The following is a 26,681-nucleotide window of genomic DNA, read 5'->3' as shown; positions in this document are numbered from 1 at the left end:
AAAAGTCAAACATATAAATCAGTTGTCTTTTTATATTTGATAAAAAGCTTGGATGGTTCGTTACGGATGTCAGAGATTATCATTTCACAAATATCTACTCCTATGATGTTTTAAATAGTCATGAAATTTAATGGTTATATCTTCCTAAACTTCCTTTTTTATGTGGAGGAAGTGAGGTCTTATCCCCTTTAAATATGGGTTGACTGAATCCACATCTCACCTTTTTCGGATTTTCACTTATGTTTCTCCATGTTTGCCTGCTTTGCATTAATGTATATACGCATATAATGCATTAATGCATATATATACATATGTATATGTATTGTTACTAATAAGTCAACTAAATAAGGTCTGTTTTTCGCAAGTATATATAAACTCTTACTAGTTTTAGTTTCGGGTATTAGTTCTTTAAAATACTGACATCCGTAACTAATCATGTTTTAAAAAAAATCATGAACAGAGTATTTATCAAATATTCTGATCCGGGAATAATACCATTTCGATATAAACATGCATGCATATTAATACAACGTTGAAAAGCCAAATATATTTTGGTCACCTGATATTTTTTTTTATCAAATCACATGTTGTAGAAAACAATAAGCTTGATGCACTATATTTCAATAGAGTAAACTTTAAATAGCATATTATGCTAATATTACATAAAAAATGACCACTTTGTTGATTTTAAAACATAAGAATAGATTATCCGTCGTGGAAAATATACATAAGAAGCACTGGAATGAACAGATGCCAAATCTGTTTTTCCCCCTGATATCCGTAACGCTGCAGCAAATATTTAGAAAATATTGTCAAATGATAAATTGTCTTAGGTGAATTGGTTTTAATCTGCAACTGATATATCTCTTGCAAATAAAAATAAACTAAAACAGATAAATCCACACATAATGATTCATATTTTTTCGATAGTTTAGTACACTCTCATCATATTTTTCTTAAAAATGCACTTTGTATCAAAATATTAATTGCTTCAGTTAAGAATATCAAAGTCCCTTTACTTTTTAAACTCATGTTCTGTTTCGCTGAACAATCCAAATTATTATCGATGGAAAATCGAGCCATATATCACTGATTGAAAATACTGTTACGGATGTCATACGTTACGCCGGTCAGGGGTTTTAGTAAATTTTCCTCTCACTGTACCATGCTATTACATTATTTTTCTACAGATGATGATAGATAGCGTTGGAACACTGTGTACTCCAAAGGCATCATGAATAAGTTTTTCAAATGCCATGAATTTAGTTGAAAATGGCGTTACGGAAGTCAGGCCTTGAAATGCGTCAAACTCAATTTTCAATTTTATAATCGATGATGAAAAAATCACATAGATTTTCGACTGTAAATTGTATATATTTTTCTTTTAATATGCCTATGACATTCAATTACTATAATATCAATAGATATTGTTTTGAATATCATCGCTTACTTTTAAGTCAAACACGTGTTACGGAAATCAGGACTGTTTCAGCGACAATATATAAATCGGGGGGAAAAAAGGAAGAAAAGATTTTTATCAACAGGTGTTTACTGACAAAACACGCTATGTGATCCTGAAATAAAAAATGAGTTTTAATTGTCTCTTTCATCACCGTAATTCTATTTAGTATTGTAGTAAAATTGAAATATTCACGTGCGACATGCTGAAAAATACACAAACCGATTTTTTATTGAAATAATTTGACATCATTTGACACTTCAAATGCATATTGTTTGGTATCAAAATTTGTAATTTTTACTGTAGATATCTCCTGAGAAAAGTATCAGCCAAATACATTAAACGGCAAATAATAATTTTGTGATGAATGCTGGCGACAACATTATATCATAATTGGAACCATTTCTGGAGAATGGCTGAACAATGACAAATTGAATATGAAATACATGTAGTATCTTTTTTTTCCTGTTTGATAACTTTAAGAGGGATAGATTGCCATTGTGATTCCGGTATTCCCATCTGATAAAAAATGTGACTAAAGAAATAACATTTCCATCATAATAAAACATATCAAGGTTCATTCTACATATTTATCAATGATTTTTATTCCAAAGATTAGAATACTGAGATTTAACTATGTTGAAATTCATGTTTTATTGTACAGTGTGTATATATATATATATATATATATATATATATATATATATATATATATATATATATATATATATATATATATATATATATATATATTGTACATGTATGTAGTTAATTTTTTAGTACAGCTTATTTAATCTTTCAAAAAAGATCATGTTGTTTGACCACAATGTTTGATTATGAGCATGCCCACTTTAACAATGTACATTATCTGATTTAAGCCTTTTAATATTGCATTGTTTATGCATACATTTCTATTCCGTATTTTGTTACACAGTTTTGGAAATCTATGTGAAATGTCTCTGGAATGCTGCTGATTAATGATATGAATTGGTTTCTTGGTGATACCATCTTATTGCTAGTAATATTAGAAATGTGGATATTGTTTTTGATTGGTCATTATGAATAATCTGATCAGAAACATAAAAACTCACTAAATAAAGGAAAATATTGTTATTATATGATAATGATTTGGCTAATTAGTAAAAATACACAAAAATTGACACAAATTAAATTAATGTGCATATTTAATTTTTTCCACTTTCTTGTAGTTAATAAATGTATCTTACAGGTATCATATTACAAGCTTTTATTGTTGATACTGTGAGTAGCTAACATAAAAATGCAATATAAAATTGTATCAGAGGATGTATCTTTCTGATAAAGCAAGGATTGGTATAGTCAACATTAAAAGATCAACTTTTTAACTCACCTGAGCTGAAAGTTCAAGTGAGCTTTTCTGATCACTTTTTTGTCCGGCGTTCGTCTGTCTGTCTGTCTGTCCGTAAACTTTTTACATTTTCGACTTCTTCTCCAGACCCACTGGGCCGATTTTAACCAGACTTGGCACAAAGCATCCTTAGGTAAAAAGGATTTAAGGTGTTTTTTTAAATGGCAGGCCACCCCCTCTTTTAATGGAGATACTCAAACATCATTGAAAATTTGTTGGTGTTTTTCAAAAAACTTCTTCTCAAAAAACATTCAGCCATAAAAGCTTAAAACTTTTTATGGAAGCATCCTCAGGTAGTGTAGATTCAAGTTTGGTCAAATCATGATCCCTGGGAGTCGGTTGGGGCCAGAATGTTTTTACACAGGAATATATAGAGTAAAACTTTGAAAATCTTCTCCGAAACTGATCAGCCAAAAAGCTGTAACTTTTGTGGAATCATCTTCAGTTAGTGAATATTCAAGTTTGTTCAAATCATGTTCCCCAGTGGTAGGGTGGAACCCAAATGGGGGGGGGGGGGTCAATATTTACATAGAATATATAGAGTAAATCTTTTTACATATTATTATCTGAAACTGATCAGCCATAATGGCTGTAACTTTTGTGAAAGCATCCTCGCGTAGTTTAGATTCAGATTTGTTCAAATCATGATTCCCAGATGTGGAGTGGGGCAACAATGGGGGGGGGGGGGTGTCAATTTTTACATAGGAATATAAAGGTAAATATATCTAAAAAGCATCTTCTAAAACAAAAATTGTCTAGAAAACCTTAAGTCAGTTCAGATAGTGTATATCAAAACTTGTCAGAATCATTTTCTTAAGGAGTACGGTTGGGCCACATGGGGGGGGGGGGGGGTGTCAATTTTACATGTACAAAAGAAAACATTTACATTTAAATTATTTACAAAAACTCAAATGTAATTATATATGGTTTTACAGCATTTTGATATATTGTTGATTCTTAAAATTGTATAGACTCTGGCCCCTGGACAATTCTCTGAACTCACAAGGAGTTCAAAGTTTGATGTAGATTTATAATTCATTTATAAACAGTTGTTTAAGTCTAAACATCTTCTCAAGAACTGCAATGCTCAATATGTGATAAGACTATAAAATCATCCTGTTAAAAATGGTCTCAATGATAAACAAAAAGATTATGCAGGGGATCTTTTTATACAGGATCTATTATACGACAATGATCAAATATTTTGTATATGATTCCATAAAGCTGATTGTATTATGTCTAGCGTTGATCAGGTGAGCAATGTGGCCCATGGGACTCTTGTTCATGATTCTATCATGTCAAATAAACAATCTTTGATTCATTTTCTCATTTTGTAGCCAAGAACATTTGTATAATTGTTACCAAGTTGCTTGTCATTCTGTTACTATTTATGTACTTCTTTTTGTGTTTTAGGTCGAAGTCGGGGGAAGCTTATGCTATACCCGTGGCGTCGTTTAAGTTGTTACCTATCCTGTCTTCACCAAACTGGCATGGATGATGCATCTGGACCTACCTATGCACTTGAAAGTCTTAAATGATGAATCTGGGCTATGAATTTAGGATGCTGGAGGAGGTTAAGGTTTTTGGAGCAGGTTAAAGTGTTTGGTGCAGGTGCCCTTTGATACTACTGGTCCTAACTTCACCAAACTTGCAATGGCTGTGCGTTTTATGATATACTGATGCACTTGACAGGTTTGAATGCTGAATCTGAGACATGGGTCTTGAAGGCTTAGTGAGGTAAGGTTTTTAGAGCAGGTTAAAGTTTTTGTTGCAGGTGCTCTGTGATGATTATATCTTAGTTACTACTAGTCTTAACTTCCCCAAACTTGCATGAATGGTGCATCGTATGATACTGTTGCACATGACAAGCTTGAATGCTAAATCTGAGCCAACAGTTTTGGGGCTGAATCAGGTTAAAGCCTTTTGAGCTAATAAAAGTTTTTGGAGCAGGTGTCCTCTGATGATTTTTTTCTTAGAACTTTATAACTGGTTTTAACTTCACCAAACGTGAATGGATGGGCTCAATGATATCGATGCCCTTGCAGATTTGAATGCTGAATCTGAGACATAGGTCTCGGACGCTTAGTGCGTTAAGGTTTTTTGAGCTGGTTAAAGTTTGTAAATCAGATGCCCTCTGATGATCATATCTTAGTCAATATGTTTTACAGTGCGACCGTTGTGGCGAGCGCATCAAGAATTACACATAACTTGAATCATTGTCAACTTAGTGTTATTTAGGTACAATTAACGTACTATGTATCAACGAACGTCAAAAAATTTAAGAAAGAGAGAGAGAGAGAGAGAGAGAGAGAGAGAGAGAGAGAGAGAGAGAGAGAGAGAGAGAGAGAGAAAGAGCACAGTCCCTGTTTGTACATGTAGGTGTGTGATTTCCCACTTTCAAATTTAATGGTTTGATAATATGCAATACTTGCATAATTTTTTAAACTTTTTATTTCTTCTGTGTATTCTTTTTTATTTAGTTCAAAATAGTCCATTGTTTATTCCCTCCCTACTCATATACTAACTTGCTTACTGTTCATGCATGCAGAACTAACTTCAAATTGGATCGATTATATGGCAGTAAACTATGGCTCTTTCTAGTATATATTTATATAATCTCTATATCAAAAAATAAAAATCATAGTCAATGAGGCAGGTGTCACTGTCTATACTGAAAAAGCTAGTACACGCATTATAGATGTTTGATCCACCTGTAAATTTATCGCGGGAAAAATAGCATGAGAACACTGTCACGTCATCCATGACCCTTTTTGTCTTTGTTTACATATCTCGACTCAATACAACGGTATAGAAGTATGTAACAAATCTCTTGGGTCTCGCCAAAGCTTGTGCAGTACTTAAAAACGTGTCTTCAAACCTCAAGACACCGTGAATTACGAGTTAAATGTCGGTCATTTTTGGCATAGCACCACGTGTGAAAACAGAACATTAAAGGACATGAATCTATAGATTTAGCTCTTTGATTTTCCCGCGCACACTGGTTCTTAGAGCTCCTAACTTCACCAAACTTGCATGGATGGTGCGTGTTATGAAACTGATGCACTCGATAGGCTTGAATGCTGAATCTGAGCCATTGGTCGCGGATGCTTAGTGCAGTTAAGGTTTTTGGAGCTGGTTAAAGTTTTGGAGCAGATGCCCTTTGATGATTATATCTTAGACATTTCTGGTCTTAACTTCACCAAACTTGATATTGATGAACTTGATGCACTTGAAATGTTCCAACGCTGAATCTGAGCGATAAGTGTTGGATGGTGGATGTAAGCTTGTTTTAGAGCAGGTGCCATTTCATAGACTCTTAGATTTTTTTTATCCAGTCTTTATCTAATTTGAATAGGTGCTGCATCATGTGATTCTAATGCACTTGACAGGCAAGTTGAATCAGAGCCATAGGTTTCGGATCCTGAAGGAGGTTTATTATTTTTGAACATATTACATGTATATATGATTACATTTTTAATAAATAATAATACTGTTTCGAACGTTTATGGTTGATTTAACTATAATAATAAAACTTGCTTGATAGATATGTTTGGTGTTAATGATATTTCATGATTTCTATTATACAGTATTGTACGATAAGATAAATTATTGTATTACTGTAAACGTATTATATTTTGCGTGGACGATATTTGGCGGAAAACAGTTTTTGAACAAGTTGGCGTTGATTTAAATTAGCGTATTCCTGAATGTGACTATTCTTATGCATATATGCATTTCATTTAGCGATGTACTTGAATTAGCGGAAGCCGCGTTCCGCCAAAAACGCCAAAAAGAATACACAGCCAAATGTAATACGTTTAATGTATATGATACATGTTCAATATTATATTATACAAGTATTGACTGGGGTTGAGGGCAATATTGATTATATTAGCCCCCGATGGACGTTATATTGGCCGACGCGAAGCGGAGAGCAATATATTTGTCCCAAGGAGGCTATTACATTGTATAATTAATGTTGCCCGAAAACACAGTAAATATTTGTTTTGTTATATGAAGAAACAAACTAAAATTCGATGAAATATTACAATTATTGACTATTCGGCTGTATAATATTATATAGTGAGCATATCGAACTAAATGTAACAATGTATTTTATATTACTGTATTGATTAATATTGTATCTTACAATACCGTTTCAGATTAACATATGATTATTAAACAATTTTAACATGATTTACGATATTGTGTCAAACTACATTACAGTATCGAAGAATATCAAAGATCATATAGTTTTCCCGCGTTTCGTAGAATAGCGGGAAAATGTTGTATGATAATAACGTGTTCGAATAGATTCGCGTAGGAATACAGGGCGGGGCAATAGGAAGGCCAGTATAAAAGGTCAGAGTTAATAGTAAAGGTCATTCTAGCCAGTTTCACTCAGCGCACGAAGCTTACATTCTTTTTTCGCGGGCAGCATGGCGGCACCAAATGACGAATTCTTACAAAGAGTTTCAGAAATAATGGACTCCAAACTGTCTTCATTCGAGCAAAAGATATCCAAACAACAAAAACAGCAACACGAACAGCAATTGTCCAGGATTCAGGCAGCAAACGACAAGACGTTTGTTTTCAAGAGAAAGGGAAACGAAGCCCAGTACAAATTCAACAACAGCGTAAGAGAAACATTGATAATAGCCAACACCAGCTTAAGCGAAGGGGAACCAGAAATGGCCTTTAACAGCATTTCATCAGGTATAGAGCTTATTCATCAGAGACAAAAGTTAATTAAATTAGCAGACTCTTCCAAAACAGGTTGGCGAACAGTGCAAGAATATACACAGCATGAATTAGCGTCAGACGAGGAGGACGAAAAACGAATTTTTAAAGATGAAATCAGGGCGGAGAAGAAATTAAAGGAGGAGAGGATACAGAAGGCGAGGACCAATCCATACCCGGAGCGAGCCAGCAGCGTGCAGAACCAGCCCAAGTCCTACGAGAACAGTAAAAAATCGGGAACATGCTTCAAATGCGGTTTCCCCGGTCATTGGGCAAAGAATTGCACCACCACCAACAACAACAAAGAGACAGGCTCTAAGTTAAGTACTTTAAATAGTAATGTTCCAAGTATGTGTATTGTTCAGAGCAAAGATTTACATGCATGCATGAGTGAGCACTTTTCAGAGAGTAAAAATAATGTCTGCCGTTTTGTGGCCACAATAGATGAAAATGTCAGTCCAGTTGGACGTTTGAGAGGTCATTTGACTAAATGGGTAGATATACAAGCAGATAAGTATATTTTGAAAATGGATACAAAATTCCGTTTAAGACTATTCAAAAAAGTGTGTGTTTAGACAACAATAAATCTGCTAGGGATAATGTCAAAGTAGTTTGTTGTGAGATTCAAAAACTCATTGATAAAGGTTGCGTAGCAGAGGTCAAGAATGTTCCTTTTGTTGTGAATCCTTTGACACTCGCTTTCAATAAAACAGGTAAACCTCGGTTGGTGTTAGATTGCAGGCATATCAATAGTTGTATTCACGATTTCTTTTCAGAATGGAAGATGTCAAAACTGCTAGAGAAATTTTTCAGAAGGGCGATTTTTTGATAAGTTTTGATTTAAAATCAGCATATCATCACATTGAAATTTTTGAACACCATAAACAATATCTTGGTTTTCGATGGGAGATGAAAGGGGATATAAAATACTTTGTGTTCAACGTATTACCTTTTGGCATTTCTTCTGCAGCATTTATTTTTACAAAACTTATGAGAAAGGTGGTTCAGTATTGGAGATCTTTGAGTTATCGGGTCATTATGTACTTGGACGATGGTTTAGCAGGGGCCGAAGATTTTGATCAAGCGTCTACACTCAGTGAGGTTATCAAACGCGACCTGACAGAGTTAGGTTTCATTATAGCCGAGTCTAAAAGTGTTTGGTTCCTACAACAAAATATTGTGTGGTTAGGTTTCAAATGGGATATGAGTAACGGTATTTTAAAAGTAACCCAAGAGAGAGTTAGGAAACTACTCAGTTGCATTGGAGAAGTGTATTTGAAAAGTCAATCAGGGTGTTCGCATTTTCGGGTGAAATCTATTGCTAGTATAGCAGGTCAGATCATATCTATGGAAAACGCTATAGGAAATGCGGTCAGTTTCAAAACTAGGTATCTTTATCAAGATATATTGTCAAGATTCAGTTGGAATTCTTACATTGAATTAAGTTTGCAAACTTTAGAAGAATTAGAATTTTGGAAGATTAATTTAAGATCTATAAAAGGCAAAGAAATAAAGACTTCCAAAGAACTTTCAGAACTAAATATTTTTAGCGATGCATCCGACTCGGGTTTTAGAGCTTACGTAGAAAATTCTGAGATATCAGATGTAGTAGGCCTCTGGACTGGAGAGGAATCCATGAAAAGTTCCACCTGGAGGGAACTAGAGGCAATTAACAGGTGTTTGAATACTATAGGAGAAAGTATTCAGGGTAAAGAAGTTACATGGTATACCGACAGCAAAAATGTTTGCAGAATTTTGGAAGTCGGTAGCAGAAAGTCGTATTTACATGAAATTGCTGAAACAATTTTTGAAAAATTACAGAATTTACATATCATTTTTGACATTCAGTGGTTACCAAGGGCAGAAAACATTCAAGCCGATTCACTTAGCAGGTGTTTTGACAGTGACGACTGGGGAATAAAAAACAGTGTTTTTCAAATTATTGATGGATGTTGGGGCATACACACTTGTGATAGGTTTGCTACAGATTATAATAGTAAATGTACCAAATTTAACTCTAGATGGTGGTGTCCAAACACAAGCGGGATAGACGCTTTTAAGCAATTCTGGGGTAACGATAATAACTGGTTAGTTCCACCACCAAGGTTGGTTTGCAAGACAATAAATAAATTAAATCAGGATAAGGGTAAGGGTACCCTTGTTATTCCTCAGTGGAAATCGGCTCCGTTTTGGCCATTATTGTGCAAAGCGGAAAAGTGGGATTATTTCATTAAGGGCGTGAAAAAACTTAATTCTTTGATAACCGAAAGAGGCAGAGGGGCAAACGGCATATTTGGGGGCCATAAAATGTTCGACATGGTAGCACTGCGCTTGGAATTTTAGATATTAAATGCAACTCGTTCAGTTTTTTTTATTTTTTATTCCAGAGCTAAACATTGAACAGAGAGTACACGACAGTTTATTTTTAGCGGGCATCGACACATATCAGCGGACAATGCAGCTCTAGCAGAAAAAATGTGTGAATATATTGTGAAATCCAGAAGTGAAAACACAAGCAAAAAATATATGTCGTCATTCAATAGGTGGTCAAAATTCATTACGAACAAAGGAAAATCAGCTATTCCAGCCAATTCAATGCATGTCGCTCTTTATCTAACGTATTTGTTGAATATCGGATGTTCTTTTCATGTTATATCCAGTGCTGTGTACGCTATCAAGTGGGCGCATTCCATTTTAGGATATGAGGATCCAACAGAACATCCATTCATTAAAAATATAGTAGAAGCTTCCAAACGCAACAACAAAGCCAGAGTTATCAAAAAAGAAGTCGTCACGACTAAAGATCTCGTATTATTGTGTGATATTTATGCAGATAGTTCCAGTTTGTTGGAAGTGCGTGATATGTGCATGATTCTACTTTCCTTTGCAGGTTTTTTACGCTACAAGAACTAAGTTCACTTCGTTGTTCGGATGTTAAATTTTTCGATGGATACGTCAAAATTTTCATCAACAAAAGCAAAACTGACCAATATAGACAAGGAAACGAAATACTAATTTCAGCAGGTGTTACATTGTACTTCGTAAAAATGTTGCAACCTTATATCGACATTTTTTCTGATCATTTTTTGTTTAAGTCCGTGTTTAAATCCAAGGAGGGTTTAAAGTTAATATACAAAAATAAAAAACTTAGTTACACACGAGCAAGAGAGTGCATGTTATCAAAACTTAAATCCGTTATGGGAAATGTCAACATTGGTCTTCATTCCTTACGATCGGGAGGCGCGACAGCAGCAGCAAATTCCAACGTAAACGAGCGATGTTGGAAAAAGCACGGACGATGGGCATCAGATTCGTCTAAAGACGGTTATGTAAAAGACAGTTTAGAAAGCAGACTTTCAGTTTCAAAAAATTTGGGATTATGATAACAAACGAAAGACAGTCAGGTTACATGTTTTGTCTTGTTGGGGTTTTTTTTTTCAGTACTTAAACTATTTCGCATAATATTTCATACTTTGCTTACTTTTGAACATTTAATTCTAAGCTCGTCTGGCTCACACCTAAGTTGTGTTGTTCTTAATGTGTTGGAAATATTCTTATAAGTGTATATTATACTTAACTATGATTTGCATATGATATTGTAAAGGTGGATTCATAAAGGTGAAGCCTTGTTTCGGAGAGCTTTGTAATCTATGATTACCCATGGGGTTTTTTCACTTACATTTGTGCATGTAGTTGTCTGCTTGTTGTGTTGGTCAAGATAGGATTATTATTTAGAAAAAAAGTAAACATTAAATAATTTAAAAAAAAATCAGAATATTTTACTTAATATGTTTGAAAAAAAGCAACACGAGATGTACAACTTTTCATTTTTATTTAAGTATTATGATAAATGTAAATCTGTGTTATTTCTGTATGATTTTAATTAACATTTTTAATTTTTAAAACGGGCATGGTCACGATTTTGCTCAAGTTTTTTTTTATTGTTTACAGTGCTTTAAGAGTGTATTTCTAATGCTCAAATGAAATTTGACAGTCTGATGTAAAGTTATTAGCAAGATACAGGGCTCAGAATTCTTCGTCATATAAACAAGGCTCGTGCCCTTTTTTTAGCTAGCTCAAGAGAGCAATTCTGATAACATTTTCCTTGTCGTCCGTCTGTCTATCCGTGTATTTGTCTGTAAACTTTTCACATTTTCAACAACTTTTCCAGAACCACTAAGCCAATTTCAACCAAATTTGACACAAAGCACCCTTACGCTAAGGGAATACAAAGTTGTATAAAAAAAAAAAGGACCACGCCTATTTGCAAAGGGATATAATAAGTAATTATTTCATGACCTTTGCCCAAATAAATATGCTTTTCATGTTTCTAGCTAATACTAATATCAAAACAACAGACAATTATGATTCAGATATTTACCCTGATGTATATACAAAACTAAATAGACTTTTGTTTGTTTGGCGTAGTTGTCATGGCCGTTTAATCAAATGTGCAAAAATTAGATAAGTACATGAATATCAGAGAGATATCAGTCAGATATATAGTACATGTACATCAGATAGATTTCATACATATACATTGAACTCGACATGCGCCGTTCAAACAATATGGCAGCATATATCAAATATATATATGTAATATACAATATTAGAAATACTCTCTTGACCCGAGGAGCCTGGAAAAAACAGTGCCCCACGGAGACAGTATTCTAATCAAAATTATGCACTTTGTCACCGAGTCCTTGAATACAGATGACCTGAAAAACCATTCTTTGTCCATATTCACTTTCCAGCACATCTTTCTTCTATTCTTCATGGCCATGACGCTGCAAAAGAAAACTCAACCCGAAAAAGCTATTCACAATTTATAATTGTACAAAAAACAATACCTATGCAACTATTCACAAGTAGTTTAAATGGAAATTTATAATAAATTATAACCATGCAACCTAATTCTAAATAATGGGTTTGGGTGGGAGGGGATTTTTTGTGACCGACTCAGGGAACAGTTGAATATAAAAGGAAGAGCTTAACCCGCACGCTCCAAGACCAGGAAGTGTAGAGTTATTTCCCTTGAATTAACATTACTAGAGTTATAGTTCTTGCCCCAAACAATATGCTTAACTGCATGAAATAACAGGGTTTATCCATATTTGATAAACCTAATTATTTCATGACCTTTGCCCAAATAAATATGCTTTTCATGTTTCTAGCTAATACTAATATCAAAACAACAGACAATTATGATTCAGATATTTACCCTGATGTATATACAAAACTAAATAGACTTTTGTTTGTTTGGCGTAGTTGTCATGGCCGTTTAATCAAATGTGCAAAAATTAGATAAGTACATGAATATCAGATAGATATCAGTCAGATATATAGTACATGTACATCAGATAGATTTCATACATGTACATTGAACTCGACATGCGCCGTTCAAACAATATGGCAGCATATATCAAATATATATATATGTAATATACAATATTAGAAATACTCTCTTGACCCGAGGAGCCTGGAAAAAACAGTGCCCCACGGAGACAGTATTCTAATCAAAATTATGCCAAATGGATTACGGACACTGTCACGTGAACCATCCGCCAATACCAGGCGGCAATTTTGACAACAATGACACCTGTAGATATGATACATAAGAATGTCTATACTTGGGCATTTTAGATTCAGATATATGTATATGATATATAATAAGATAGATAAGTAAACGGACCATGACTTGCCAGGGATATATCAGCTAGTATATTTTAAGGATAGGTGCGAGAGGAAGATGTCACAAACTGCACAGTAGCATTTTTCAGGGAATTTATGTATATATTGTTACCCAGATCTGACAAATGCACACCATCTAATCTAAATAATCTCTTTTGAGTTATCTGGATATCTGGATATTTTATAGATGCACCATTAAGCTTTTTCAAAACAAATGTTGCAATGGCACTATTTATTCTACGCCTAGAGTTTTCACCTTCAATGGTTGATAAAGACTGCCTCCAATTACTTCTAGGTAATATATGTGACCATACAATGAGAGTGTTTGGCAAGAGGTCTGCTATTTGAGATAAAGTTAGTTTCATGAATTTTTGAATACCTTTAAGGGTATTTTGAGGGTCCCCAATATTATTACCACCGCAGTGAATTATCAAAATAGTTGGTTGTTTATTAGCTATTAACATACTTGACACAGTTGTATACAAGTACTCCCAAACCATTCCCCTTCTACCATTCCAATTAATGGTAAAGTGGTTTAATCCAAGGTTTAACTGATTTAAGTTCTCTGCATATTTCTGTGCCCAATGAATAATAGATGAGCCAATGATCCAAACTGAATCGAAATTTATGTATGATTTAACAGCATAAAACTAAAAATACTATTAACATGGTCTTATGTAGGATTTGAAAGCCGAGGAACTCCATCTACCCATGTGCTTGATTTGTATTTCAGAAACCCTTTTAAGTACAGGTAAGTTGCACCTCCAATCCTAAATGAGTGCGACTTGTATGAATTTGTAGGTACCTCTAGGAATTTTAAGGATTTATACAGCATGGATGAAAATTGATATTGAGTCAATGGTTTAGTATTGCAGTGGGCAAATAGATGTGTTGCTTGAATGCATTGCCTATGACTTTGAAATTTTTGAAAAATTTGAAACATCAAAAAAGAATCTGGTGTTTTTGGTATTCTAATGGATGAACCGTTACCAAATTGATCTGTTTTTGAGCAACCCACAAAAACTATAAACTCATCCTCCAACATTTGAACATGATTTCTTTCCGATGCCACTAGCTCACTTACTCTCAATAAAGCAAAAAATGCAATGAGAAATGCTGACTGAAATAAATGTGCTTCATATGAAGAAATAGTTAAATGTGGAATGATACTGGTAATTTGTGTTAATAAAGACAATGTAATTGGTTGTCTAATGTCCTGAGTTCTGCATGACCTTTTAAATCCTGCTAACAACTTTTTGACCAAAAAGGATTCCATAGCATTCTGCCAACCATGTAAATTTACAACAAAACTCAAACCAGTCATATAAGATTTTGCTGTTGAAAATGCAAATCCAGATTCCTTCATATAAGCTATAAACATTAGTATATGATCTATAGGTGGTGGCCTCAAATGCTCAAAGGAAGCTTGAACTCTGAAATTAAAAAATGCTTGGATGCCTTGTTTATAAACTTTACTTGAGTTTTCAGATATACTGGCTTCTAACAGTTGATCTATAGTTGATGAATAATCTCCCAAAATGGAGCAGGAATTTGACATGGAAAATTGTCTGCTGTAGGAGCCAACTGTCGGAATCTTGACCACTGAAAGCGAGAAATAGCATCTGCTTTATTGTTATTTTTCCCCGGAACATGTATAGCTCTAACCTGGATGTTATAACTAAGGGTATACAATACCAACGCTCGAATTAAAACCATGACCCTGTTATTTTTTGAAGACTTTTGATTAATAATATGAACTAATGAGAGATTGTCAATATGTAACAATAACTTTTTTGCATAGAGTTGTTCTGCCCAAATAAAAACTCCCAAAACAATAGGCACAAGTTCAAGAAAAGTAATATCTTTTGTTGTCTCATAAAACCAATGTGAAGGCCAAGCCAAATAACACCACTGACTGCCAAATATAACCCCACACCCTTTTGAACCTGAGCTATCTGTATAAAATTTGAGTGTCTCATCATCTTGCCATGTCAAAGATGGAAAAGGGGTTAAGCCATTAAACTTTGTAAGAAATTCTATCCACTTTTCTAAATCCAATCTGATTTCTTTTGAAATTCTTACGAAATGGAAAGATTTTTTACCTCCTGCTAAAGCCGCATATACACGACGACAAAATGCTCTTCCTGAGGGCAAAGCTTTAACCACAAATGCAAGTGACCCTGCTAATGACTGTAATTTTTTAACGGTGACCTTTTTACAACTTAAAGCATCATTAATTTTTTCCAAAAGTTCAGTAACTTTATTTTTTGGAATGAAAATAGTTCTTGAAACTGTGTCAATGCCTAATCCTAAGAAACAAATAGATGTACACGGACCTTCTGTTTTTTCTGGAGCTAATGGGATCCCTAAAATTTCAGATAACTTTATCATATGAGCCATTAACATCTCACAATCAGCTGTGTTTGCTCTACCTATAAATAAAAAATCATCTAAATAATGAATGATCCCCCTTGAATTTGACCTTTGCTGCAGCTCCCAGTGAAGGAAGGAAGAGAACATCTCAAATAATGAACATGAAATTGAGCAACCCATTGGCAAGCATTTGTCCACATAATATGAATTTAAAAACTTGAAACCTAGCAAGCAGAAATCTTCAGGACAGACTGGCAACAATCGAAAAGCACTTGAAATGTGCATTTTGGCCATTAATGCACCCTCCCCCATCTCCTGAATCAGTGACAAGGCTTGATCAAATGTAGAGTACGACACTGAACAATATTGCTGATCAATGTAATCATTGATACTATTACCCACTGGGTGTGATAAATTAGAAATCATACGCCACCCCCCTTGCGTTTTGGGGAGGATACCAATAGGATTACACCGCAAATTTGAAATAGGTGGACAGGGAAAGGGGCCTAAAATTCTACCCAATTTTATTTCTTTATTTATTTTTTCATGTAACTCAACAGCATGTTCCTCTGCAGATATCATGTTTTTAAATTCAACCTTTTTTCTAATGCCTGTATATTGAAGTGAAAACCCATTTTTAAACCCATTTGATAGAACTGTTGCTATTTCTTTGTTTGGGTAATTTACCAGTAAAGAATTGAAGTTATATGTATTGATTGGAGTGCTGCCAATATCCCATAATTTATGTAACAAGTTACATGTAGGTTTGCCGTCCTGTGGTTTGTTGTCGATTCCTGAAAAATTTGTTGTTGGAATTAAAATTTTCCGAACGAGCAGGTGCATTTTTGGGAATTTGATTAGATTGATTATTTTTGAAGCAGTTAATGGAGGGATGATATGCATTACATGTGATGCACTGATGCAAATACTTGCAATATTGTTTCTGACAAACACCTTCATAATTGTAGGCATAACATTTCAAATACCTACGAGTTGACTGATTTGACAATTGGGTTTTATTAACTGTTTGCATGTAAAACAACCATAGTTCAGCATCAATAGATCCCCAGTTTAAAGAGGAGTCTACAGACTTCTTTAAGCGAAATTGCACATCATAATCCAACCAACCTGAATTGTTACTAGCAGCCCCCCTTTTAATTGTTGACATATACCTAAAGAGTGAAATGGCTTGTAGTGGATGTTTTTCTAAGTATATAGAAGCATATATGAAAAATGCATCCATCCATTGTGAGAAGTTTGTAATTTTTGTTTCTTTATTTTTTGGTTTGACCTGAAAAACACCCCCCTCGAAAACAATTTGATTTTGCATTTCTGTGCAAGGCTCTTGAAGCAACAATTTGTTTAAATGAACAAATTCGCCATTCCAAATTTTATCTTTGAGAGCTTGGGATACATGGGATCCCAGTATAGAAGTAACACTGTTAAATGGGTTTGGCGTGTCAATATTATTTTCCAAATAATTTTCTGTACCTTGATTCATGGGAACATGTGACGACAACGCACTCGGTGCGTCAGGGGTGGGGTTAACTATGGGCGGCATGTGAGGAATCATCCCAATCATCCCGCTCCGTGACATTCCCTGGCCTGCTTCAGTTGACGCCTGTGTCGCTGGTGTCGTCGGAGCCGCAGGTGTTGGAGGAGTCGCTTGTGTCTGAGGAACGGGCTGTCTCACTTGACCTCCTCGACGATTTCCGCGACGACCTCGTGCCAATACACTACTCGAGGCAACTGTATTTGTTCCATTTGGCACGGCTGCGTATCCACATGGGCTTCTCGCCTTAGATGCCCTTTGGTTCCTTACCCTCAGCATGATATTGTAATAATATGCCGGTATAAAGTAATAAAACTCGCCGATTAATACGATAAAACTTGATTATTTCTCTAGTTGATTTTTTGTGACCGACTCAGGGAACAGTTGAATATAAAAGGAAGAGCTTAACCCGCACGCTCCAAGACCAGGAAGTGTAGAGTTATTTCCCTTGAATTAACATTACTAGAGTTATAGTTCTTGTCCCAAACAATATGCTTAACTGCATGAAATAACAGGGTTTATCCATATTTGATAAACCTAATTATTGAAAAATTTTGAGAAATTTTCAAAAATCTTCTTTTCACAAAGCATTAGGCCATGAAAGCTAAAACCTGGGTGGAAGCATCCTTAGGTAGTGTAGACTCAAAGTTTTGAAAATCATGAAACCCGGGCGTAGGGTGAGGCCAGAATTGGGGTTACATTTTTACATATAAATATATAGAGTAAATCTTTAGAAATCTTCTTCTCAAGAACCATTTTGCAAGGAAAGTTGAAACTTATGTGGAAGCATCCTTAGCTGGCGTTAATTCAGGGTTGTAAAAAAATGACCCTCGGGGGAGGGTGGGGCCACTATAGGGGGTCAAATTCTTACACCAGAAAAAATAGAGAAAATCTTTAAAAACCTTCTTCTCAAGAACCATTTGGGCAGGAGAGCTGAAACTTGTTTGAAGGAATCGTCAGGTAATGAGATTTTAAGTTTATTCAAATCATGATTCCCAAGGGGTAGGATGGGGTCACAAGGGGCGAACACATTTATACATAGGAATACATAGAAAAATATCATTAAATCTTTTTTCTTTAACAAACATTGCCTAGAAAAGCTGTAACTTTAGTGAAAGCAACTTCAGATAGTGTAAATTCAAATTTGTTCAAATCACAATCTTTAGGATTAGTGTGGGTCCACATTGGAGATTCAGTTGTACAAAGGAAAACATTTTAATTATTCTCAAAAACTGAAATGTTTTCAATTATACTTTTACTTATATGCAAGCATTTTTATATAATTCTGATTCTTTAAAATTGTTTAATCTTTGGCCCCTGGACGATTATTGGGCTTCACAAGGGGTTCAGAGTTTGATGTCGGTTTATATCCTGTATGTAAACAATTTTTAATGGTCTTTTCGAGTGCTGCAATGCTTATTATAGATATGATATATCCAGGGGAAACAGATTTTGATGTATAGGATCTACATGTATTATACCACAATGTCCAGATATTTTGTATTATTTGTATTACTCTTATTGTTTACATATATTCAAATTACCGGTAAAGGTTTTTATCAATCTGAATGGTGTATTTTCTTATTAATTTTAAACATAAATAAATAATTCTTAACGTTAAACACATTCATTTTAGGTCTTAAGGTACTCCATCTATAACTGAGGTGAATTCAACAATTTTGGTTGATATGAACTATATTGAATATATATTTTGAAATTAGTATGAGGCCGACATGAAGCAAACTCGGGAATATGTATGCAGTCCAATAAATGAACTTTTTGCACTTGGAACTTTTTTAGGGGGTTATCTGCCCCTTGCATAAATTAATAAAATTATATTATTAAAAATGTATACGGTAAATAATTAATTTATTAATGTTATCAAAGAAAAGGAAAGCTTTTGCAACTTTTTACATGTACCAAGAGATTTGTGAGAAAATTATTTATACTACAAGATATATTTCAAAATGCATTTTTTCATAGACTTCAATGAGATAAATTTGTTAATATTAAAAACATTTCAAAATTTTAAAGATGAATCTTTATTTTTAAATAAACCCTTTGAAATCATTTTAGTAATCAAACTTGCAATTCATTAGATATGAAATATGACGGTTATGGATGGACTACCTTAAACTGGGATTTTCTCTTATGTATGATGATCATGTAATAGTGATGGAGCTTTGTTTACATAGCAAAGAATTATAACTCGCTTATAACTCAACGAATGACACTCAAGTTTTGGTTGCCTACTAAAAATGTCTCACTAAAGCATTAATATTGAAAAAATATTTTTGACCGATATCGTGACCATGCACCTTTCATAAATATTTTTTCACTCTCTTAATATTACTTTTTTTCTTTTATTAAAAGTGGTATGTATAAATAGTGACTTGGTCATATTCTGTCATATTCCAAAGGAAAATTTAAAGCTCTGAAACTATAATCTGTGACAAAGAAGAGGAAAAATGAGTTTACAGGTATATTTCCCAAAGATTTGTTCAATTAGTAACAACTAGGACATTACGTGAGAAATAACGAAAATAGAGGATATTGATAAAATTAAAGTAATTAAATTTGTACATGTACATGTATATTGATCAAAAAGAGGACTACTAATTTGAAACAGCTGCCATGTTTCCATTAATTTGTTGCTATTAAAAAAAAAAGGGGATTGTTGTGCCCATATTTTTTTATTAGCTCAACTCAAAAATCGGTTTATATATAGCGGAGCGGATCAGAAACTCTTGAATTGGGAAGATGTCTGTCATTGTATAAAAATGAAATTATAAAACGCTAGCGTATGCGTGTTTATTTGCATCAGATTTGCTTGATCCAAAGTATCACTGACAGTCCAATTGTTAACTCGCCTTAAACAACCGCGTTCATGAAAATTTATACACACCCCACCGAAAATCTTCAATTGTTATTACGCACCCCTTTCCACTAAGCATTGGCTATTATGACGTACAGTTCGGTATGCGACGTTCAACTCCGATCTCCGACTGTATGTCGTCAAATCAGGAAATACAAAAAAAACAGTCCCTCATAGAACACACATAAAAACGTGAAAATTGCATTATTTGTGGGAGCAGTTATTATTTCAGATTCAGTTTAATCGATATCAGGTGATATCAACAATGCAATACTTTGGCTGATCAATATTTACATTAAGAGGCCGGGATGGTCATGGCCATATTAAGACTATATTAGCCTCCTTCAAATAAAGAGCTCAGTAATTGAAAGTAAAAATATTTTAATTTTTTAATTTTTTCCCTACTGAGTATGTTTTGGCCAAAAATGATCATCCAGTCTCCTGAAAACAACTTTAAAGAATGCATTAATGCATTAAATGCACTCAACAATTGGATTTTTAAAAGGGTCATAACTTCCTATTAATATAACATAAAATTAATTCTTGCACATCTGCATGTATACTTTTGTCCTCAACAAAATAATTACAAAGTGCCAACATTCTGCTAAAAATAAAAGAATCAAAAAGAAAATTTGAAGATTTACACATTAAGTTCGAAATATCTGCAAAGGTTCATAGAATTTTATTCAGCAAATTAAGAGTAGTTTCACTGACTGTTTATTACTGTATTGTTTATATGGTCATACATGTAATTCTAACCTAGAAAGAAATAAAATTAGTTGAGCTAAAATAAAACAGTACAGACAGATTGATTAACTTACAGACTAACGGACGGATGGGTCAAAAACACACCTACTGTTGCATGAGGAACACAAAATAAGGATCTAAATAAGAACATCTTTGTTTTAAAAAAACATTCTCTGTATAATAATTGTAGACCAGGCAGTACAGAAACCGAGTCAACAGATCTCAGGTGTAATACAAATCTCAGTACAATGTTTGATTTTTCAAATCCCAAGCTTTGTGTAATAATCCTCCGTGCCATTTACGTTAAGGAAGAAATGTTCGAAAAGAGTATCGACATTTGATACACTTTCAGCGGTACCGGTATTTAATGTGTGTACTCGCATATTTATATTGTCAAATGTACTTTACACAAATAGCTCCATAGAAATGAATGTTGAAGGCTGCTAAACATCACATCTGCTTGTGAACCGTTACGGATAACTGGTAAAACCTGTCTAAAGTAACCTCCAAGTAGAGCAATTTTTCCTCCAATTGGATTTTCATTTTTCATTATGTCAGAGAACGTTCTATGAACACATTTAAACACGTATCCGTGCATCAATTGGGCCTAATCTCTAATTATGATTAAAGCATTTCGAATTAATTCTGCTAAAAAAAACTCTGTATGAAATATTGCATGTACTTGTCTCAAGTATTGGTATTGGTATTTTAAATCGTGAATTTGCTGTTCTACCACGCTCCAATAGCTCTGCTGCGATTCCCGATGATGCAACTGCTAAAGCATTACTGGTATTACCAGTAGATCTTCTTTTTGCTGAAATTGTGTTGTTAACAAATGTCTTTCCAGTTTCTCCTGGACCATCCAGAAAAAAAGCATGGCTTCAACGGCTTCAATTACTGTATTGTAAACTTTAAGCTGATCCTTATTCTTTTTTTTTTCATGCTCCAAAAAATATACTGCCTAAGTCCTGTGCATAGTAAGATAATTCTTCTTCTGTTATATTTGGTACTGATATTAGTATGTTGGTATAAATTGTAGCAAACAATTCGGCCATCTCTGGAAGATTTTGTAATGTCCTTAATTTCCGTGAGAAATTAACTGATCATCAATCAGAAGCAATGTTTTTGTAAAGTGAACCCACATCAGAGTGGTTGAAATTATCTTTACTTGTTCTCAAGTCTTTAGAAATTTGGGAGTAAAACTGATTCCATAATTTAACAGGTTCAGCTGGTTCACAAAACAGTAACATTGTTGCAAAAAGTAAACGCAACTGACTGGAAGATCCAAATGCTGCTGCTTCACTCATACATTCAATCCATAACTCATCATTTTGATGAAATCCCCTTTTCATTGCTGTTTCTTTGAAAGTGTTAACAACTAAACGATCTTCTAAACTAAGTAAAGCTTGAAAAGATTTGCAGCCGGTGTAACGAAGAATTTTGACCTGGTTGAAAATTGACCCGGGGTCATTTTTTCAACGATGAATATTGAGACCAAAGGTGTTGAATAAAGACCCTAGTCCGTTGAAAATTGACCCGCATCGTGGAATTTTATTCATGAAACCGGTTCTAAATTCAACAACAAATAAAAGAACATCAATGAATTGATATGTATAGCTTTGATTTATTCAAATATTTATACATGTATATTGAAATTGCATGAGCGTCTTCAATTTTAGATAAACAGACATGAGTCAGTCGACTATTTGTTTAATTATGAAACACTTTTAGGTCCGTGTATTATTCTGATTCCGATTTTAAACATTTTCCCTAATATATATTTCTATGTTAAACTCTGAAAGGCCCTCTTGGATTCCCATTATTAATTCGTGACCATCTCAAAGGGCCCCGGTTACATAGTGAACATTATGATGAAGAGAGTTTTAGAGAATTTTGGTTGTCCTTAACCTATAACTTTGAAATTTTCCAATTTGCATAGAACGTCTTATTCAATCTCATTACCTCTTACATACAGGCATTTTTGTTCAATCTGAACAGATCTAGATTTACCAAATTGGGAATAATCTATGGTCTGAAACTGATTATAAAGAGATCTGCTATGGCCTTCACGTTGACTTGGTTCAAGGTCACTGCACACCATTAACCAAAAAGCTCTGTTTAAGTAAAGTAATAACCAAAAAAGACTAAGTGGAGTGTATATATATATATATATATATATATATATATATATATATATATATATATATATATATATATATATATATATATATATATATATATATGCTCTTAAAAAGGATTTTTGTTCGATCTGATATGACCTTGACACTAATAAACCATAAAGAGGAAAATAAGAGTTGGTTGTACTAATTTTTATGGTAAATTTTAATATACTTTCAGCAACTTGTTTTGAAGTTTAACATTTTACTATTATCATAGAGAATAGAGTTCGTTACTGTAAGCATTTCTAACGGAAATTGTATGGTCATTGTCATAGTATGAAGTAATGGAGAACACCTTGATTTGTGCATTACTCTAATACAAAGTTCAACTCATCATTTTTCTCTTTGGAGATTATGTATTTCAAACCCATTTGAAGTTTAACATTATACTATTTTCATAAAGAATCGAGTTCGTTACTGTAAGCATTTCTAAATCATTGCCATAGTATGAAGTAATGGAGAACACATTGATTTGTACATTACTCTAATACAAAGCTCAACTCATCATTTTTCTCTTGGAGAGTATGTATTTCAAATCGTTTTGTTTTTATTTTGTTGTTGCATTGCATTGAATGAAACTTAATGCATTCGTTTGATTTATAATTTCAAGGGACCACACGATAAAAAATAAATGAATTAGTTCAAATGTTCCAGTCAATTCAAATTTTCATTTCTGTCATATTCTTGCGCACGGGCCCTGGAAGTTATTGTAAATATATTGCATGTGCATGTATAAAAAAGTAAGGGTAGGACACTCTTTTTGGGGCGAAATCGGGTTTGACGAAGTCTGGGCGTTCCTCAAACGAAATTTCGCGATAAATCGTTCAAGTTTACTTTACTTACGACATATGTATACATTCGTTCCGCTCCAATGCTGTTACGTCGAAGAAAAAGGTGTTTTTATACATCCAAGTGCCTAAGAATTTCGCTAGACTGGTTTACATCCGGTTTAATCGCAGTGTTCTGATTGAATATACATGTATATGGAAAAATGTGTGCATTTTTAAGCTATCTTTTTGGGATCGGGGTGTTTATGATTTTAAAATAACAACACAACTATTATAATAACATTTTTATTCCTTTTGTAGATTATCCGTTGGCCCTCGACGGTGAAACAGCTACAAATTGCAGAAGAAGTGGAGAATTCTTGTGGGATCCCTGGAGTGGTCGGTTTTATTGACGGCACCCACAAACGCCTTACTCATGCCCCTAATGGGGACAATGATTACTACAACCGCAAAGGTTATCCTGCAGGTAGCACATTTTCTACACCCATTAACCAACGGTTATTTATTTTTCTATAATTATTACAATTATATACTGACAATCATGTATCTTCAGAGAGTATATGATAATCGGTATATTCTTATATACTACATAATTTTTAAACTAAACATATGCCTGTGTCATATAAAGGAGTTGATTACTGGTTTAATAGTCCTGAAAATATGGAAATGAATATATCCAAATTGCTGTGCAATCGCAATAAGGATATATTCATTTCCTTATTTTCAGTTCAGTTCTTAATTAACTTTAAGCTGTACAGCTTTTCAGTACATTAAATATAAACAACATACACATATGTGGCAAAAGTGTTATCATAGTGTCATTTATATTAATAACCTATATATCAGATAATTTTAGGTGGTGGTAGACAACAACCTTCTCATTACAAGTGCTTATACTGGATGGCCAGGATGTACACACGATGCAAGATTCCATCGAAATTCAGCATTGTATCAAAAAGCAGAAGCTCAGTTGAATTGATTTTGGAAAACCACCACATCTTGGCAGATAATGCCTATCCATTGAGAAACTGGCTCATATCCCCTGTGAAAAATTATGGGAATCTATTACTGCAAACAATTCGGTTTAACAAAAAACTGTCTAGTGCTAGGCAAACTGTAGAGAGAGCCTTTTGAATAATGAAAAGCAGATTCAGGATTCTGAGAGATATGCCTCTTAGGAATACTGCTTTAATTTGTAAACTAATACTTACAACATGTATACTCCATAACATATGCATCATGCACAGTGATACAGTTGATGAGCAGCTTCAAGATGAAGACATGGACCCAAACAACTGTGAAGGAGTATTTCAGAATGGAGTAAATGGAGTACTTATGCAAAAGAGCAGAACTCATTCAGCTTGTGTAAAACTGTAATCTGCACATTCTCAAAATAAACTGATTTGTTACATTTCTTAAAAAGATATTCAAAATAAAGTTTAATTGAAAATCATTGTGTTTTTTTTCATCAGTTTTATATGCAAGAAAAAAAATGATATTCAGAAGCTCTTCTCCAAACTTTAAAACTTTTATTTTAAAATGTAAAAAAAAAAACCATAGTACATTGTAACAAGGTCAAAAAGTAACAATAACAAAAAATGGTAAAATAATCACATATTGAAATGCTTTCACGAACAAGAATAAATCACTACATGTATCTGTGGTGTTGAGGATAAACATATATATATTTATTTTGTTCAACGTAATTTTTAGTTTTACCATGTTTACATCAGTGGAAATTTCAAATCTTGTTTAGTCGTACACAGGCACGTACATGTAGTATCGGGGGGGTTGGGGGTTGGAGGAGGGGGGCAGCCCCCCCCCCCCTTTTCTCACAGCAACTAATTTTTTAAAATTTACATATAAAAAATTAAATTATTATGGAGTTGCCCCCCCCCCCCCACTTTTTTGGAGGATGTAAAAAATTGATATGAAAATAAGGAAATTAGGATTGAAATTGAAGTTATATACTATGCAACCGGTACCCCCCCCCCCCCCCCCGGATTAGGATTTTGAAGATTTTGGGGATTTCTTTCTTTTTTTTTTTTTTTGCTTGTCAAGATTTTTTGGATGAGTCTGCCCCCCCCCCCCCCCCCCCCCACTTTCAAAAACAATGCTACGTGCCTGGTACACTATCCTTTTAGCAACTTTTTTTTAGAATAGCTTATTATTGTCTAGCTAGTTTAGCCTTCACTCATCAAATTTATTGTCTGGATAAACAGGATAACACCTTTCAGATTAACTGCTGCACTTTATTTCAACACTGTGCCGGATAATTATGCCAGTGCCAAGGTGGCATTTTTGCACCCGCTTAAGCTGCATATATCGAAAAATTCAAATATGCCATATGAGAGACCATTGCTTAAAGAGTTAACAACCGCCTTTGTTATCAGTGTATCTCACCTGTCAGGTAAGATATTTACCTTTCAAAAATAAATTCCTATAGGAAAAAAATTTTTCCTGTAGGAAAATCAATATTCCTATAGGTAATTTGAAATTTCCTATCGGAATATAAGAACTTCCTATAGGAATTTCAATTCCGATAGGATTTGATAAAATCCGATAGGAAAACTTAATATCCTATAGGAAAACTACATGTCTGAATCAAATTCCTACAGGAATTACCATTCTCCTCTAGGAAATATAATTCCTACAGGACTTTTGAAAAATCCTATAGGATTGTCAATATTTCCCGTAGGAGAGTCAATTCTCCTATGGGAATTATCATTTTACTATGGGATATTAATTTTTAAAGGTAAATAACTTACCTGTCAGGTGAAACACACTAAAAACAAAAGTGGTTATTTACTCTCTAGACAATGGTCTATCATTTGGTATACATGGATTTTTCCGAAACTGCATCTTAAGCGGGTGCAAAAATGCCACCTT

At 33.9% G+C, this 26,681-nt stretch overlaps 1 protein-coding gene across 1 annotated transcript; it reads right to left on the bottom strand.

Moving 5' to 3' along the window:
* Window positions 1-13,312: 13,312 nt before the first annotated feature.
* LOC128163654 (uncharacterized) lies at window positions 13,313-17,481 on the bottom strand. Its single transcript, XM_052827279.1, has 3 exons — window positions 17,142-17,481; window positions 14,754-14,879; window positions 13,313-13,896 (listed from the first exon to the last, which is right to left on the bottom strand). Exons 1-3 carry the CDS (start codon window positions 17,479-17,481, stop codon window positions 13,313-13,315), a joined length of 1,050 nt encoding a protein of 349 aa, XP_052683239.1.
* Window positions 17,482-26,681: the final 9,200 nt, after the last annotated feature.

This window comes from Crassostrea angulata, chromosome 9, assembly GCF_025612915.1.
Source record: "Crassostrea angulata isolate pt1a10 chromosome 9, ASM2561291v2, whole genome shotgun sequence".
Lineage (NCBI taxonomy): Eukaryota > Metazoa > Mollusca > Bivalvia > Ostreida > Ostreidae > Magallana > Magallana angulata.
This window is presented reverse-complemented; position numbering and strand designations above follow the sequence as displayed.

Bases quoted from the DNA above. Each gene is read 5' to 3' on its own strand.
- LOC128163654 (XM_052827279.1), bottom strand. From the start codon at position 17,481: ATGCTGAGGGTAAGGAACCAAAGGGCATCTAAGGCGAGAAGCCCATGT. The intron at 14,880-17,141 runs GTACAGAAAATT...TCTCGCTTTCAG, and splicing joins ACATGTTCCCATGAATCAAG to TGGTCAAGATTCCGACAGTT. The intron at 13,897-14,753 runs GTAAAGTTTATA...ACATAAATTTCG, and splicing joins CAGTATATCTGAAAACTCAA to ATTCAGTTTGGATCATTGGC.